At 39.8% G+C, this 15,970-nt stretch overlaps 1 protein-coding gene across 1 annotated transcript in view; it reads left to right on the top strand.

Moving 5' to 3' along the window:
* Positions 1-15,970, top strand: part of INADL (InaD-like (Drosophila)) — a 143,166-nt gene that overhangs the window by 97,830 nt on the left and 29,366 nt on the right. The window contains 6 exon segments of the mRNA XM_010007958.1: positions 2,751-2,823; positions 6,713-6,805; positions 10,797-10,841; positions 10,843-10,869; positions 11,361-11,478; positions 12,063-12,196. Coding sequence (XP_010006260.1) covers positions 2,751-2,823; positions 6,713-6,805; positions 10,797-10,841; positions 10,843-10,869; positions 11,361-11,478; positions 12,063-12,196 — 490 coding nt within the window.

Here is a 15,970-nt window from a genome sequence, read left to right on the forward strand (position 1 = left end):
TCCCCCTTCATCAGAGGTGGTGTTGTGTTAAATGGAGCAAAACATCAGAAGTTCAGCAAGAAAGGACAGGGAATGTCTTCATGTCCTGTTTAATCTAGAAAGGAAGTAAAACGGAGTAAAGTATGGCAATCTAACCAAATAAATCTGAAAGGGTATGAGCTTTTCTAAAGTTTAAAGAGTCAGTCTCTGCCACTTACATACTGCTTTGATCTTACTTCTGACCCTTTGGGATGAGGAAAGCTTTTTGTTCCTTCATTCTGGAGTTGTAGTTCGGGAGGCTGGCACTAGCATTCTAACCTCCGAGTGGATCTAATTCCCGTTTTCCCTCAGAAACTCATCCTGAGAGGTTAGAAGCAATAAAAGTATTTGTGGGAGGAGTGATGAATTCCTTCCCTGTTCGGTTTATATGAAACTGATGAAACATAAACAGCTCTCTGGTGCAGCAGCTCAGCGAGGAGGTGGGCTGCTGTCCCAGCATCTTACAGGAAGCAGGCTGAGAGCTGGAGCAGGAGTGGTGGATGTTTATCATTTGTGCAGATAATGGAGGGGGAGCTTCTGAGCCTCCCTGCTGTATAAATTGCATGGTACGTTGCTTTGACCCTGTGAGTAGGAAGCTGTGTCTTGACTGTGAAGGGTTTAGACATCTTAACCTCGAGCAGCATTGAACAGTGGTAACTGAGAACAGCTTTCTCGGAGGTGGTTATGTAGCAACGATTGGCAGATACATTGAATGCTCTTTTGCAGTCACTGTAATTTGAATATGATGTTCAGACTTCTAAGCTGTCTGCTCTGGCATCAAAAGAAAACGATTGCTCCTTTTTGTTGTAAATAAATTCATGTTTCAGTTGAGGACTCTTACGGAAGTGGAGAGCAGAAAGAACAATTTATTATTAGATCTGTCACTTTAAAATACGTTCCCACTTTGATTCTGCTTTGAAGCATTCTCGTTTGAAGCAGCATTAAAGTATTTAAATATGTACGAGTCCTAGCAGGGGGAGATTACAAGTTGTGACACTTTTCAACCTTGGGTTTTTTTATGGTTTGCAGGTTTTTTTTCCAGGGGTTTTCCATTTTAAGTGGGGTTTTTTACTGCTTGGAATAAAAATGGCCATCCATTTAAAACTGCATAAAAATATTTGGCCAGTGATTGGGAAGAAAGCATTTTGTTTATATGTAAAGTAGAAACTAGTTTGTATAATTCATTATGCACTTTATGCAGTTCATGAAGCTTCTGTTTAGCAATTTTTAGAATTATCTTTCTTACAAAAGTACATTCTTATTTTCAAGTTTGCTCCTGATTGCAAGGTGTGCAGAAGTGGTGTTAGTTTTTATGTTGTTGGTGTTTCATGTAAACTATTGCCAGAAAAATCTCTACAGTAAAGTAAAAATTGTTTGGTCTATCAGACACCTTACATTCACAGATTTATTCTTATAGATTAGAAAATAAACATAATTAGATTGATGTCTCATGAAGATAACAGGAGCAAAAAAGTTGTTGCCTAATATGCCTTACAGGGTAAAATGCACATGGAAATTGTGAAAAGCTTATGAAATTCATGGGCATGATTCTGTTCATTCCTCAAATTTCTGACTTGGCGCCGTGCACCTGTGTTTTTGCATCGCCCTGGTTCAGATCTTTGGGTGGTTTCTGACTCGTGCAAAGCTTTGAGCAGAGCCAAGAGGAGAAGCTGGGAGTGAGTACAAGAATGGAGCAGCACGGGACCAATTCCTTTGAAAAGTGTGTCTGTTTGGTTGAAGATAAGTAAATGAATTCACCAGCCTTTCCCTGCAGGATTTATTATTTCAAATGCCTGTGACTAAATTTCCAATATGCTGCTCTGGTGACAACTATGGATTTGCAGTGTTGTCTTTCAGTGATCAGGACATGCTGGCTTCATGTGTTTAACTCTTGAGGGATAAAAGTGTTTGGTTTTGCTTTCTTTCAGGCATTTCTATAAAATGGTTTAAAACACACAGTAGTCTAATATTTTAATCCAGAAATTAAAGATGAAAAAATCTGCTAGTTTTATGGTAACCTGGAAGGTAGCTAGGACCAGAAATCAAAGCCAGAAGACCCATTACATAAGATGTCGTTTCCTTTCATCTCAAGTTCTGTATCTACAGAGTTGTGGTGTTGCAGATTCCTCCTCTCTCATCTCAGTGAGTGGAGGCTGTGGAGAAACACTGAGTCTTTAGGAAAATGGGGTTTGCATCATGATTCTGGCTGTTCTGCAAGGGTTGTTCACTCTGAAAATACAGAGGTGCATCTACAGCTTTTGAAGCAACATTTGGAGTCTTCTTTTCATACTTCTCAGATTTGCCTTTAACAATATAACTGAAATCTTACTTCAGTTGTTCCCCAGAAGGGATCAGGAAGAAATTTTTCACCATGAGGGCGGTAAGGTGCTGGAACAAGTTGCTCAAGGAGGTTGTGGATGCCCCCTCCCTGGACGTGTTTAAGGCCAGGTTGGATGAGGCTTTGTGAAGCCTGGTCTAGTGGGAGGTGTCCCTGCCCATGCAGAGGGATTGGAACCTGATGATCTTTACGGTCCCTTCCAACCTTCACCATCCTGATTCTATGATGTTATCGGTTTGGAAGCCAAGAATACAAGTGCAGATGAAATGCTTTTGTAAGCTCTAACTTCTGCTAAGAAACAGTTCTTTTTTTGTGTGTTAATATTTTCTTAATGGGCAAAGCCAAGTTTGGCCATTATGGTTAAGTGTGTAATATGTTGTTGTTTGTTTTACAGAAGTGAAGATGCAGTCAATCAGATGGCTGTTACTCCTTTCCCGTTACCTTCCAGCTCCCACTCTTCTATTGAGGTGAGGTTTGTAGGTTGTTGTTTTTTCATTAGGGATTGCTAAATTAGATAGATTAATCAGAGTTAGTAGTTCATCGTAAATTAAAGTACCTTGTCTAATTAAACCCTGAATCATAAAATGCATTGTATAGGAGCTTGACCTAATAGGCATATATTCCCATCTCTTCTATTAATCTCATTGTTACTGAGAGGGCTGGCATGACATTAATGACAGGTATTAAGCAGATTATTGCTGTACAGTTTGAAGGAAAGTCTCCCAGTGACAACCTTGCTGTCTCCTGTCCTGCTCCTTTTTCAGCTGGTTAGAGTAGTCCATGCCTGGAACATGGATATCCTTCTACAGAAGAGAAATAAGCATTTTTAAGGGGAAAGCTCCCACTTCCAAAGTTCTTTTTTCCTCCAGAATACCTTCTCATAAGCATCCTTAAAAACAAAGAGGGATGACCTTCAGCTGGCTAGGTAAAAGAGGTCACTGTGTGCATGATTTGCATTACAAGAGTCCCTTGAGACAATCCAGCCTCACTGAGAGCCCTGGTCCACCACTTTTCCCTGTGCCCCAGCCTTGAGCGCACTCATTCCTGAAAAAAATTCAAGCTCTAGTACATGGTGTTGTAGCATACAATCTTCCAATGCAAAAACTTCCGTCATCTTACCAGTGTTTTTCTTCATTATAGTTGCTCTCTCAGCCCCAGTGTAGACTGATTGCTCTCTTGAGCACCATGAATCCCTGCAGTGTCACCACATTGTTACCATTCTGACATCTCAGTCTGGTGTAACTAAATTATCTAGATAAAGTACATGGTTAGCCTTGCTGTTGCTTTTTAATTCTATTTCTATTTGAGCTAATAAAGCAAAAAGATGTTTTGTAATTCAATTGGGATTTGGTCTTGCCTTGAATTGATAAATTCACATGCACTGAACTCCTGGTATTTCAATGAGCATTACTGTGATCCCACGGTAGGTAATGCTGAATGATTCTCCTCTTTGCATGCTTTCTATTGCTTTCCAGATCATAATACCACTGGTAGCTACTTCTATACAGGCACAGTGTTCTACAGTGCAAGAGCTGCTTAGTTCTTGTTTGGATCTGAACCATTTTTGGATAGTGCTTTGGCATGTCCTCTTCTCCATAAAAGCAGCATGTCCCAGGTGCAGCTGGTGGATTGCAAAGCACTACAATTTACAGAGCCCAAGGTTGTTTTGGTTTTGTTTACTCTTTAATACCTGCATTTGTTCCCAGCTTTGTTTAATATTTGTGTCTTCAGGGTGAACCAGGAAGCTTTGTTTAGGCACATCCTGTGCTGTGGTCAAATGACTGTGATTGAACTCTACCAGCACATGGAAACCAAAGATCTCAACCTCATGTGCAGGGTTTGCCTTCAGCGGCAGATGCCTGTGAATTGAGTTTCAGGCGTTCATGACAGGCTCTTACTATTTATCCTGCGTCTGTTTTATTAGTAAATGCAGGTTTTTTACATTTAGAATCATAGAAAGCTTAAGATTGGAAGGGACCTTAAAGATCATCAGGTTCCAACCCCCTGCCATGAGTAGAGACACCTCCCACCAGACCAAGCTGCATAAAGTCTCATCCAACCTGGACTTGAACACGTCCAGGGAGGGGGCTTCCACAACCTCTCTGGGCAACCCAGTCCAGCACTTTCCTACCCTCATGGTGAAGAATTTCTTCCTGATGTCTAACCTAAATCTCCCCTCTTTCAGTTTAAAACCACTAACCCTTGTACTATCACTGCCACATAAGGTGAAAAGCCCCTCCCTAGCTATCCTGTAGCCCCTTCAGGTACTGGAAGGTGCTCTTAAGTTCTCCCCAGAGCTGAGCAACCCCAGCTTGCTCAGTCTGTCTTCCTAGCAGAGGTGCTCCAGCCCTTTGATCATCTTCGTGGGCCTTCTCTGGACCCTCTCCAACAGCTCCATGTCTTTCCTGTGCTGAGGGCTCCAGAGGAGTACACAGTACTCCAGGATTCTGCCTCACCAGAGCAGAACGAGGGGCAAAATCACCTCCCTCTCCCTAGTATATTTTTATTATATAAAATAATGTAACCAAAAGATACTGCTGCTGTATAGAAACATACATTGCATTACTTTGTCAGCTCTTCCTGTCTTTAAAGAAAGCAAAACAAAACTGAGTATGCATTGTATCTTGAAATTATATATTCAAATATCAAATATTTAACATTGTGTGTTACCCACACTGGACACAAAACTTGTCAGATCACATTAAATAACCTAACACAGTGCAACAGAACATCAGAGTGCCATAGTTACCATGTACTACTGTGTTAATTTTCTTTATCTTAAAGTGGTAAATAGCAAACATGCCTTAAAACAGGGTCTTGCTTCATCGCATGGAGTTACAGGATAGATAAGACTTACGTTGTGCTGTAATATTGTGGGCAAGCTACCAGAAGAAAAATATATTAAATATTAATTACTGTAAAATGTCTGGTTTTAAAAAGTTGAATTCATCAGAAATGTGATATTTTGTTGCAATACTGAACAGAGTAAGCCTTGCAGGAGTGCAGGGGTACTTAACCCACTTAAGTGGCAGTTGAAACATTTGCATAATTCTCATTGTGCACTTAAATATGAAATGTCTAGTGAATATTCAGAAATAATTTTGCTTATAGGGCTGAAGATCTTGAAATTGTATTTGTTGCACAGTGTCTAGTGAAAAAAATATGAATATGAAATGTCTAGTGAATATTCAGAAATAATTTTGCTTATAGGGCTGAAGATCTTGAAATTGTATTTGTTGCACAGTGTCTGTTTTGCTTTACAAGAGAGAAGAGCTCCAAATTTGGATCAAATCCTTAAATGTGTTACAACTATTTTAAAATAAATCAAAATAATAGATAAAAAATAATTTTAGATTCAGGATCTGGTTGGTATAAAAAAGGGAAGGAGAATTAACACAATAAATTTTATATGTAACTGAATTATTGATACTCTAACCATTAAATGCTAACTTAACATTTTCCCTGAGAAGATGCAATTTCCTATCTATTTTAATTTTAATTTTCAGTATTAGAAGGACGTGATTTTTCTTGCAAGCATGTGCTTCTTAAATATATACTAGTTAGTATGTAGAGAAAATACCAGAAAGTCTTGATCAAACAAGCTTTTCTGCTTGGTGTGGTGCTGTTCTTCGTTTCTTGTTCGGAATCCTCTACAGAAAGGGGAAAACTTCATGCAGGAGACAGTTATGGAGAACATCTTGGTGAAAATACTTACATCTTCTGGGCCATTACCTTCATTTGCTGGCTCCTCAGTAGCTGTCACTGAACCTCATTTGCAGTATTCCCACTGTAATGTGCAGGAGAACCTGAATTCTGAGGCTACATTTGCACTTCAAGTTGAGGCTTGTGCTCCAGTGCTGGCTTTAAGCCTTCTGAGCTTGGTGGCCATGTGTTCCAACCAGAAAGAAGAGCATCAGCTTTACTGTTTTCTTCAGGATGGAGCACTCAATCCTGCTGCTGCCAACCTGTTCAGCTGGTATGAAGGAAACTGGGCTTTCTTTAAGGTGCTGAACATGCCTGAGACTCTTCCTCCCAACAGAAATCTCGAGAAGACTTCTTGATACAAGCTCAGCAGCTTTCACAGTTGATAGGGATTATTCTGGCCTTGAAAGGTGCCCCCAAGCGCTTGTATAGGACTACCTCATGATACTTCAGGCCAACCAAATGGTGACCAAGGTCTGTCTTTCAAAACTTATTTACTTGTCTCCTGACAATTGTGGATCTTTACTTTTCCATGTTACTACTTGTTTAGAAAAAGACATAAGGAAAGCTATCACGGTCTAATTTATTTTTTGTTTAGCTGTTATAGGGGAATCACAGCTCTGTTTAAAAACTGTTATTATTACTTTCTACCAGGACCATGGCGGCACTGAACCCACAAACAATGAAGAAGACCTGAGTTTGGAAGTTGTCATGAAAAGTTTGACTGATGAGGAATCCAAAAAAACTGTAAGTGATTTAAAGTGATACTTAATGATGATTAGAGCTTAAAAACCGATTTGTTTTTTCAGTGCCATTGTGTTGGAGTATTACAGCACACTTTGGTCAAATAATATCCAGCACATGTGAGAGCAGAATCAAGCTCTTAGCTTTATATTCATAGACTATTTTTCTGAACTAAGCAGTCAGTATAATTTGTTAAAATACTGAGATAAGAGTTTTTATATAGCAGTTTGACCCTCTCTTGAGTTCTTTCTCGATGAGGGGATTGAGTTTCCACTCTTGCCATCCATGTATGACAAACTTCAGAAAAAAACATGGTCAGTAAATCATATTCTTATTTATATTCATAGCTTCATAAATTCTAAGGCCAAAATGTCTATTATCATAATCTAGTCTTGCCTCCTGAATAGCACAGCTATAGAGTTACTCTCAGTAATTTCTACATCAAGCCAATAACTTCTGGTTTAATGTGGTGCTGTCAGTGTGCACTGTAATAAATACTGAACTTCTCATTGAAACAGATGGAGTTTTTTGTTGTTTAATATGTCAGGACTGTGCATTATCAGAAATCTGAAAGTCCTTCAGGGCTCAGCTCTAATCTCTTTTTTTTTGGACTCTATGTTAAAAGTTTAAAATGGAAAGCTACTAGACAAGCTGAGAAGTGACTAACCTGGAGGTACATAAAATGTGCTGAGACAGGCTTTTTGTCCAACAGCTCACTCCTCTTTCAAGGAGTGCATGGGCTGAGACTTGCTGTGCATGCGCGGTTTGTGTGAGCTGTCCTCAGCTAAGGAAACCTGACTTTGCTGGATTTTTTTCCTTAGATGTCATCTTCTGCTCCATCGTGTCTTTTGCAAAGACTGTCCTACAGTTTTGCAAATATGAATTGAATATACATAATGTTCTATAGCTTGTAAGTATTTAATGAGGCAGTCTATGAACTCCCAAGAGTTCAGTAGTGTTCAAGCATCAGAATTAACCACCCATGTAAAATGGAATGGTTTGTGTTTCTAATGGATTACAAAACAGTTGGTCTGTTAGTATTTGGTAGCCTTGTGCAGAATCCTCCTTGGATGCACAGGAATATAAATGAATCAGAGTTTTGTTGTATGTATTTGCAGGTGTAATTCACCTGTCTTTATTGCTGTTCTTGCTCAGCTTGGCAAGAAACCTGAGGGATTACAAGGCAGTACGAAAAACTGCTCTGAGACTGAAGTGGATAAAAAGACTGTACAAAAATTAACTCTTGGTGTGTAGGATATTTGCTGTGCAGCTTTTTGAAGCCTATTAGGGGGAGCATGAATTTAATGGAGTAAAAAATTTGCAGCAGTCCAAGGCAAGTGTGGAGGGAAGATGCCACTGGAAGAACAGGGAACCTGGAAATATTTTGGCAGTTTCTGCTCAAGCTTGAAGCAAGAAAGAAGGGAACGGTAGAGCTGAAGAGCAGAGGTTACAGTAATTTAAACTGAAAATTAAAAAAAAAGTGTTGGTGGTAAGAGTTGTCCAGAACAGGGCAATGGCGGGAAGGTGAGAGAAGACAAAGGCATGGATTTGTTGAGAGCCTCTTGGTGAGGAGAACATCAGAACAGCACTTGGCTTTTCTTTCCACCTGTTCATACCAAGTTATCTCATCTTTCCACTTCAGTTGTTCATGTAACAGCAACTGGCTGCTACAGTTTACTTTCTATCTTGGGGATTCAAAAACACTTCATCCAGCAGGCCAGTGTTATTAACCCTGCTGCAGCACAGAGGGAGAGCAACCTGCCCAGGGTCACTGGTGAGACCAGGAGGCAGTGAATGTGTCACTCTTCTGGCTGCTGTATAGCCCTGCCTTCATTCAGTGGACATTTGCTCTGAGGTCACTCTCTGATTTTTCCATTAGATAAAGAGATACTGAAAAGTTAAGGGCTAGGAGATGGATGTAGAAAAATGCCTGTAGATCCATAGCAAAGAACCTAGAGATCCAATTGCTCATTCCATAATGCCTTCAGTTGGGCCAGCCCTTGATCTAGAGGTGTAAATGGATGAAAAAGCAGGAAAAGCCAGTTTCTTTGTCTATTCAGAGTTTTCTTTCAATCAGAATTTTAAAACTAGATAGAAAAAACTTCTAAGTGGATCTTAATTTTGTAACTGCTGCTGGTTATGATCAGTCCCCTCTGACCAGGAGGAAGTGGGTTTGAGTTCATATGGGCATTATTAAGACTTGGACACTGCAGGGCAGCACAAGACAGGTCGTTATTTGAGGAAACTAGATTTCTCTTGCAGTCTTCTTAGTGACTGTTGAGGCAAAAGAAAACAGTGCCTTGTTTTTCATTGCACGATGGTTGCTACTACAGTCTTAGACTGCTTCACAATTGTTACTGAACTTCTCTGTCATAAGGAGAACTTCTCTACATAAGGAGAAATTAGGAAGGTGAAAGTTAACAAGTAAGATCAAGTTCACTGAGTAAATAAAAAGTATGTGCTTATCAGCAGAGATCTTCCACAAGTATGTACAGCTCAAAGCACAGGCAGGATGTCTCACCAAGTGACAGCTGCAATAAATTAAAAAAAAAAAAAACAACAAAATTTAATATAATTCTCTTCTCATTTGTTGCTGATAAGTTTGTCAGTCTCTACCAAAATACTTTCTGCTGTCACTTCATCACTTTAGAAAGTACGAAGTTATATAATAGACATCATTGTAGATTGGAGATAAGGGGGTGAGGGAAGAAAACTTTATTTCTGCAGTGGAGCCAGTGGAAGTGTTAGGCAAAGTCTATATGCTTATTAGCTGAGGTTTCAGGTGGCTTGATAGGAGGTGGTGGTTTTCTGGGGACTGTAATTTTCGTGCTTTTTCCATAAGGTGTAATTGGAAAAGAATTGGTATATGGGGCTTTGGGATGTTCTCAAAACTTCTAACTTTAGAAAGCTGAAAATGGCTTGAGCAGTTGCTGTGTGTGCTCTGGAGCATTTCGCATCCTTGGTGTCCTGGCAGAGCTTAGTTTTATTTCAGTGTCCTGTAGGTGGGATAATTAAACTGATGTTTGGTGTGTGAGAATGGATTCATTTTCCTTAAAAGATTTGAACTGGGAATGATAATCTGTCTTTACCATGAACAGAAAACAAGTCCTTGAAACATTGGTGAAGAAGGTCATAATAAAAATGTTTTTGGATGCATTTGAGGGAATTGAATTAAATTAAACCTGTTGGGTCACAGGTTTACAACAAATTAAATGCCTGAGGGAACTGGGAATCCTCCTTTGTTCAGGTACCTTAGCATAGTCTGAGTTAAATACAAAAAAGACTAGAGAGATTTGAAGGTGATGCTGGGTACTGGCTTTATGTGCAAGATGAAGTTTGAGATTTTAGTCACATATCAGAATGAAAAAAGGAAGTATGAAACAATTTTTCATTGCTCATTAAATCAGTCTCTTAGAAAATGACAAAGCAGTCTTCCCATTTCTCCCCTGACACCTCTGATAATACAATGAGATCACCACTCTATCTTCTTTCTTGTTATCCATTTGGATAATAGCTACAATTGTATCATTACAGCAGGCTCAGAGACAAATGCAGGAAAAAAATGCGGGGGAAAAAAAAAAGCCTGTGGGGCTTGATATGATTTAACATAATAAAACTGTAGGAAACGGCCAGTATTTTCAAGCTTGGTTACCTAAAATTTTATTTACGTATTTTTTAAAATATGTATGAATTGTCATCTGAATTAGAAGTTACTTTGAGATGCAGAATGTATCTGTTGTCTTTTGAAGTTGGTACTCTGCTTTTTTGATTATTAGGCTATTTGTCAGGTTGGGGCTTTTTTAGCATGGGGGGAGGTAGCTAATACTGTGATCAAAGTGGCCTACGAGCTGACATGGAGAGGACACTGGAGCTGCCTGAAAGCAGTTGTAGAAGTAGGACACATCACTGTGTTTACCTACAATCATCAGTTTGAGTTTTGGAGGGCATTTTATTTAAGCTATTTTGACATTTTCTTTCTGTTTTGACTGTTTAGGATGTGAAAAATAAAGTTGACAAACCAGTGCTAGTGGAAAAAGCAGGAAGTGGAGGAGCAGCTCCCAGAAAATGTAAGTGTGGTTATGTTAACCCATTTTGGAGGTGTTCTGGGGGCTTGGTCTGGTTGAAGATGGAGTGATTTATGGGAGAAAGGTATTAAATGGGGAAATGTAAAAACAATTTTCCAGGGGGCTAGGGGGAACTTAAAAAATTACTTGCTTCTCTTTAATGATGTGGAAATAGTCACACGGGCTAATGTTCTTTGCTATTTAGAAGTAAAAAAAAAAAACAAACAACCCACAGTATTTGATATAAGAGGCACAACTGGGAAAGGTGAAGTCCTGTCCCTACTTCCTTCATGAGCCTTTATGGAAGCACAGTTATCCACTCATCCTAATTTTCCATTTATTTCTGAGAGAGAGAATGTTTTCAGATCATCTGTGCTTATTACTTGTTTCCCTTCTATTGACCCAGTGGATTTAATAAGGTACAGTAATACTGATGATGTCCACATAACATGCCTTTCTGCTACTGATCTCTTTTGCTTCTGCTTTGCTTTTAGGTCCTCAACCAGATCAAACAATCCAAAACTGCAACAAAAGTACCAGTCAACTTACAGGAGATATCCATGGTGTCAGCACCTACTTATCTTTCTCCAGAGGCAGGAGTCACCAGCCATAGTATGAACCAGTTGTTTTTTCCACCAATATAATATATATTTACTACCCTAACCCAAGTTTAATCTTTTTTTTTTTCTCCAGATAGCTTTTACTGAGAATTTTTTCTTTGACCATCAAATGACCTGTTCAAGTTATTTTATAGTATTTGTGTTTTTCTCTCATTTTGTGAATCTTGAGAGCCTGAAAATGTCTCTGCTTATTTTTCTTGACTTTTACATACAAAAGCATTGTTCCTCCTTTTTATTAAAGTAAAAACAGAAGGAAAGGCAATCTGGGACATCCTATCCATTCCACAATGCTGGGATGTGGCCTTTATTGTCCCCAGTGGAATAACACACCTTGCTATCATGATCTGGACTGTATAACTGAATTAAATGTCCTACCAGACATTTGCTCTGAACCTTCACTCCCAGACCTCTGAAGTTGTTCTGATTTAGAGGCTTCAGAAGTGACTTGGAGTAGTAGTTCAATTTAGATTTGTAAAGGTGAAGAGCAAAATACAGGAGCTTAAGTACCTGCTCTGATGTGATTCCTTTGATGGTTTTAATTTTCCCATTAAATTCTTTACTTTTTCATGTTCTTAGGCATCTTTCCACCTGCATTGCCTGTGGATCCAGCGACATGTCCTATAGTTCCAGGGCAAGAGATGACTATAGAGATATCTAAGGGTCGGTCAGGTCTGGGGCTCAGCATCGTTGGGGGGAAGGACACTCCACTGGTGAGTTTCTGTTAAGCTACTGTCTCTGCTCAAGAATAAGAGACAAAGAAATTAGTCTGTGTTTGCTCTAATTAGTTGTGCAGTATAGGGAGGAGAAACCAGTGACCACAGTCTCCAATCACAAATTATTAATTTTGCCTTGTATCAGATCAGTTATTTTCTATTCCTTGTTAAACTCAGTTGTGTTTCAGCAGTGCTTTCTGCTATGCTCAGAGTTTACAAATATGTATTATTTTTTTAACTATTGTGAATTCAGCAGGTAAGTTACCAGAATGGTTGAACTGGAAATTAATATCCCAGAAGTAGAGCTACATCAGCGAGCTAAACACCTCTGTCTTGAGAGCATAAACGCTTAGTAGCTGTTCAAACAAACTGAGTTACCACCCTGCCAGCAAAAGCCCTTGCTGAGCAGATGTAAACCAAAGGGAGGGGTTTTTTTTCTGTGTCTTTTTGCTTAATCTTGCACTTGGCTATGCTGTTTATTAAGAAAAAAGTATTTTCAGCTAAATTAAAATAGTTCAAGTGTAAACTCAGCAAGTTAGTTAAGCTAAACCCTTCTCTGTCCCTGCTGCTGTGGTTCCCACTCCACTTTCCGTTTAAGAGATGAGATGTTAAAGCATAACAGAATGTCAGAGTGTTTCTTTTAAATGTCATGTTCAGTTCTTTCAGTAAACAAGTCTGCTGCAGAGGTGTCTTTCCTGGCTTCTCCTGAATCCCCTGCCGCAGAAACACGCAAAGCAATAGAGCTGCTCTGTTACATGCAGTTGTTCCCAAAAATCTCATGGTGGTGCCTCATTAAGTAGTGAAGTGCTGTGAGAAGCAGCAGCCTCAGGAAGCTGCAGCGTAGTAATCCTTTTCCAGACCAAGAAAAAAGAGGGGGAAAAAAAAAAAAGAAAAGGAAGTTGAAAGGAAAAATAAAGTTTTGTTTTGCAAAGTGTAGGCTGTATATTTTACAGTATTAAAGCTAAAATTGGAAAAGGTTCAGCTTTTGGTCCCATTTATTCAAGTCTCTGATTATGTAGAGTTTGGATGAAGTGCTCTGTTTAACATGGAGATTGACCTGAGTTATGCTGAAGGCTTAAATCAGCCTGTGTGGCTCTCACTCTGCCAGCCATGCCCTGGTTTGTACCCAGGGCCTTTTTTGTCAAGCTCCTCAGTGCTGAGGAAATTCAAATAGGAAGTTCAGCATTAGTCATCCCTCTGCTTTTTCATTTAGCTGGAATTTGGAAATAATACGTAGCAGTCTGTCAGACACAATCTGGTACATGTCTTTCAGGAGATTTTAATATAAATAAATGAAAATTATAAATATCTGCTTTGCAGAGCAGGGAAAAAAAATGCAGAGGATTTGGTTCTTTAAACTGAGTAAATGGTTTTGGTTAAGTATTATACTTTCATTAGTTTATTCAATAAAGTGTCCTCCTAGGAATTTATTTTTAAAATCTATGTGGTTGATTGCAGTGACTGAAACCCATGAAGGAGAGAGGTTCAACTTCCCACATTTCTGATCCTCACATTGCAGGGCTTACCAAAATGAATCTCTGTTTCTTTTCGTATGCCTGAATCTGCTCGTACAAAGGCAAGCAATGTAGTTTCAGAGGAAACAAGTTGGTTTTGTGGGACCACAGCCTAATCTGATCATCTGCCATGTGCAAAAACTCTCTCTGGGATTCTTCATAATTTGCTTATCCAAAACAATGTGTGCAAACCCTTCTCCTCAAAGCAGGTAGCCAGGGTTGTCTCTCTAGCTCTTGGGATCATCGTCACTCTTGACTACTTTGCACTACTGACCTCCATACCATTTTCATGCCTTCCTTTTTTGCCATGAACAAAATTAAGAGGGGTGAAAGAAAATACTACTCAGGACTGTAGGGAAGTTTGTCTTTCTGGATTTTTTGGGCTAGAGAGGAATACAACAAAATTAGGTACATGGAGCTGAGTGATGGATCTTGTCTTGCTCTTCATCATTTGTTTTTAACTTGGGGATGTACTTGGATATCTTTTGTATTTTTCAGAAAGGCAAAATAGATTGACTTGCAGCTTCACTGCTTATGTGTTATGCATAAAAGATCATCACTTCTGAAGATCTTGTATGACAGGAATTGTGTATCCAAGACCTCTGCAGTGCAGAGAAATTAAGATGAAGCTATAATTGACTTAAGCACTTCAGGTTTGGATTTTTAGCTATTTTTGAAATGGGAATTGTCAGATCAAAGTCAGAAAGAATGTGAGTAGCACCATCTGTAAACATCTATGCAGGCATGAAAAAGGGATGCTATCTTCATGCTCTTCTAGTTCAGCTGCTGCACACAAGTGACAGAAGTGAGATGTCCCAGTGGGGCCATGGAAGTGTGCTCCATCAGGGACAAGAAAAAGCAAGGCAGGGCAGGGGTAGATCTGCAGGAGCAGTGCCCATGTGTGCCACAAACAGCTGCAGAGACTTATTCTTTTACCTTTTTGTCCTCTGAGAAAAGACAACATGAGCACATATTTCTTCCTCCCTTTTCTATCTTTATTTTGTACGTGCATGTGTGTAAGTGCCTATGAAACAATGCAGGTTATCAACCCCAGTTCCTCGATCTCAGAAGTAATTTATTGGTACAGGGAGCAGAGGGAAGTTTTGCCTTGAAAGAACTTGTCAAATCTAAGGGAGCTAAGGCAAGAGTATAAGGGCCTCATCTCTGTGGCATTTAAATGCATTTGATGTAAAAATGTTTGACAGAGTGCTAGTAGGCAGCACTGGTGCCCAGCAGTAGCTCATGTGTGATGGGAAAAGGTCATTTTGGAATGTTTTGGATCTTTCTTAAAGATGTGATGTGCAGTTCTAGCTTTTGGAATAATCTGGCAGCCTGCTAGAGGGATGCAGTGTTTCAAAATGAAATACAGAGTGCAACTTTTAAGTCATAACCTTAGGAATCTCATCAGAAATCACCAAGTAAAGACTTGGAAAATACAGCCTGTGAGTAGGGAGGTTAATTTGTTTGGGAGGTTTGAAAGTGATGTCTTAACCCTTGTGAAAGGTTTTTTTTATTGGGAAGATGACCATGCCATGAAGCTTGCACAAGCCTTCACATGGCCTGTGCTATCAACAAGGCCTGTGGCTGTGTGGTTAGGGGAGCAGGAGAGCATCAGCTAGGGAGATGTACTTGTAGAAAAAGCACGGGGATGGAAGCATTGTCCATGAGAGTTCTCTTCATGTCATTGATCTTTAGGCTGCTAAAGCCCTGAAGCAATTCTGTTTCATGTTCTTCCAAGGGTTAATGTTTTTTTTCTTTGCTGTCTTTCATTTCACCTTCCCATGTGCCCCTGAGAGAACACAACACATGGCCTCTGCTTTAAAGCAATTAAACTGCAGAGTGGAGCTGGCTGAAATACAGGGCTTTCCATTTGTGTGATTTTTTTTTGTTGTTGTTGTTGTAGTCCAATCAAACATGTAAAAGTAACCTCAGAGTGTTGGGGTTTTTTTAAAAAAAACAACCACCCTGTTTTCAGAAACATCCCCAAATGAGGTTTGAGGGCTCAGACTCAGCTCCCCAGGACACACAGTCCTCCCCTGGGTGCTGAATTGAGTATAAATGCTTGTCAGCTCCACCAGTGCTAAGAGCAGCCATGAACCTGACAGGGGCGTCATTGTCACCTATCAGCTGCCGGTGCTCCCAGGGCACCAGGACTTCTCCAGCCATGGGATGCCCGGAATTCCTGGATGCTGAGACCTGTTTGGACACCACCTGGGGTGCAGCTCAAGGAGATGCTGGGGCTGCCAACTCCTAGCCT

Source organism: Chaetura pelagica, unplaced genomic scaffold (genome assembly GCF_000747805.2).
Source record: "Chaetura pelagica isolate M959 unplaced genomic scaffold, ChaPel_1.0 scaffold212, whole genome shotgun sequence".
NCBI classification, from domain to species: domain Eukaryota; kingdom Metazoa; phylum Chordata; class Aves; order Apodiformes; family Apodidae; genus Chaetura; species Chaetura pelagica.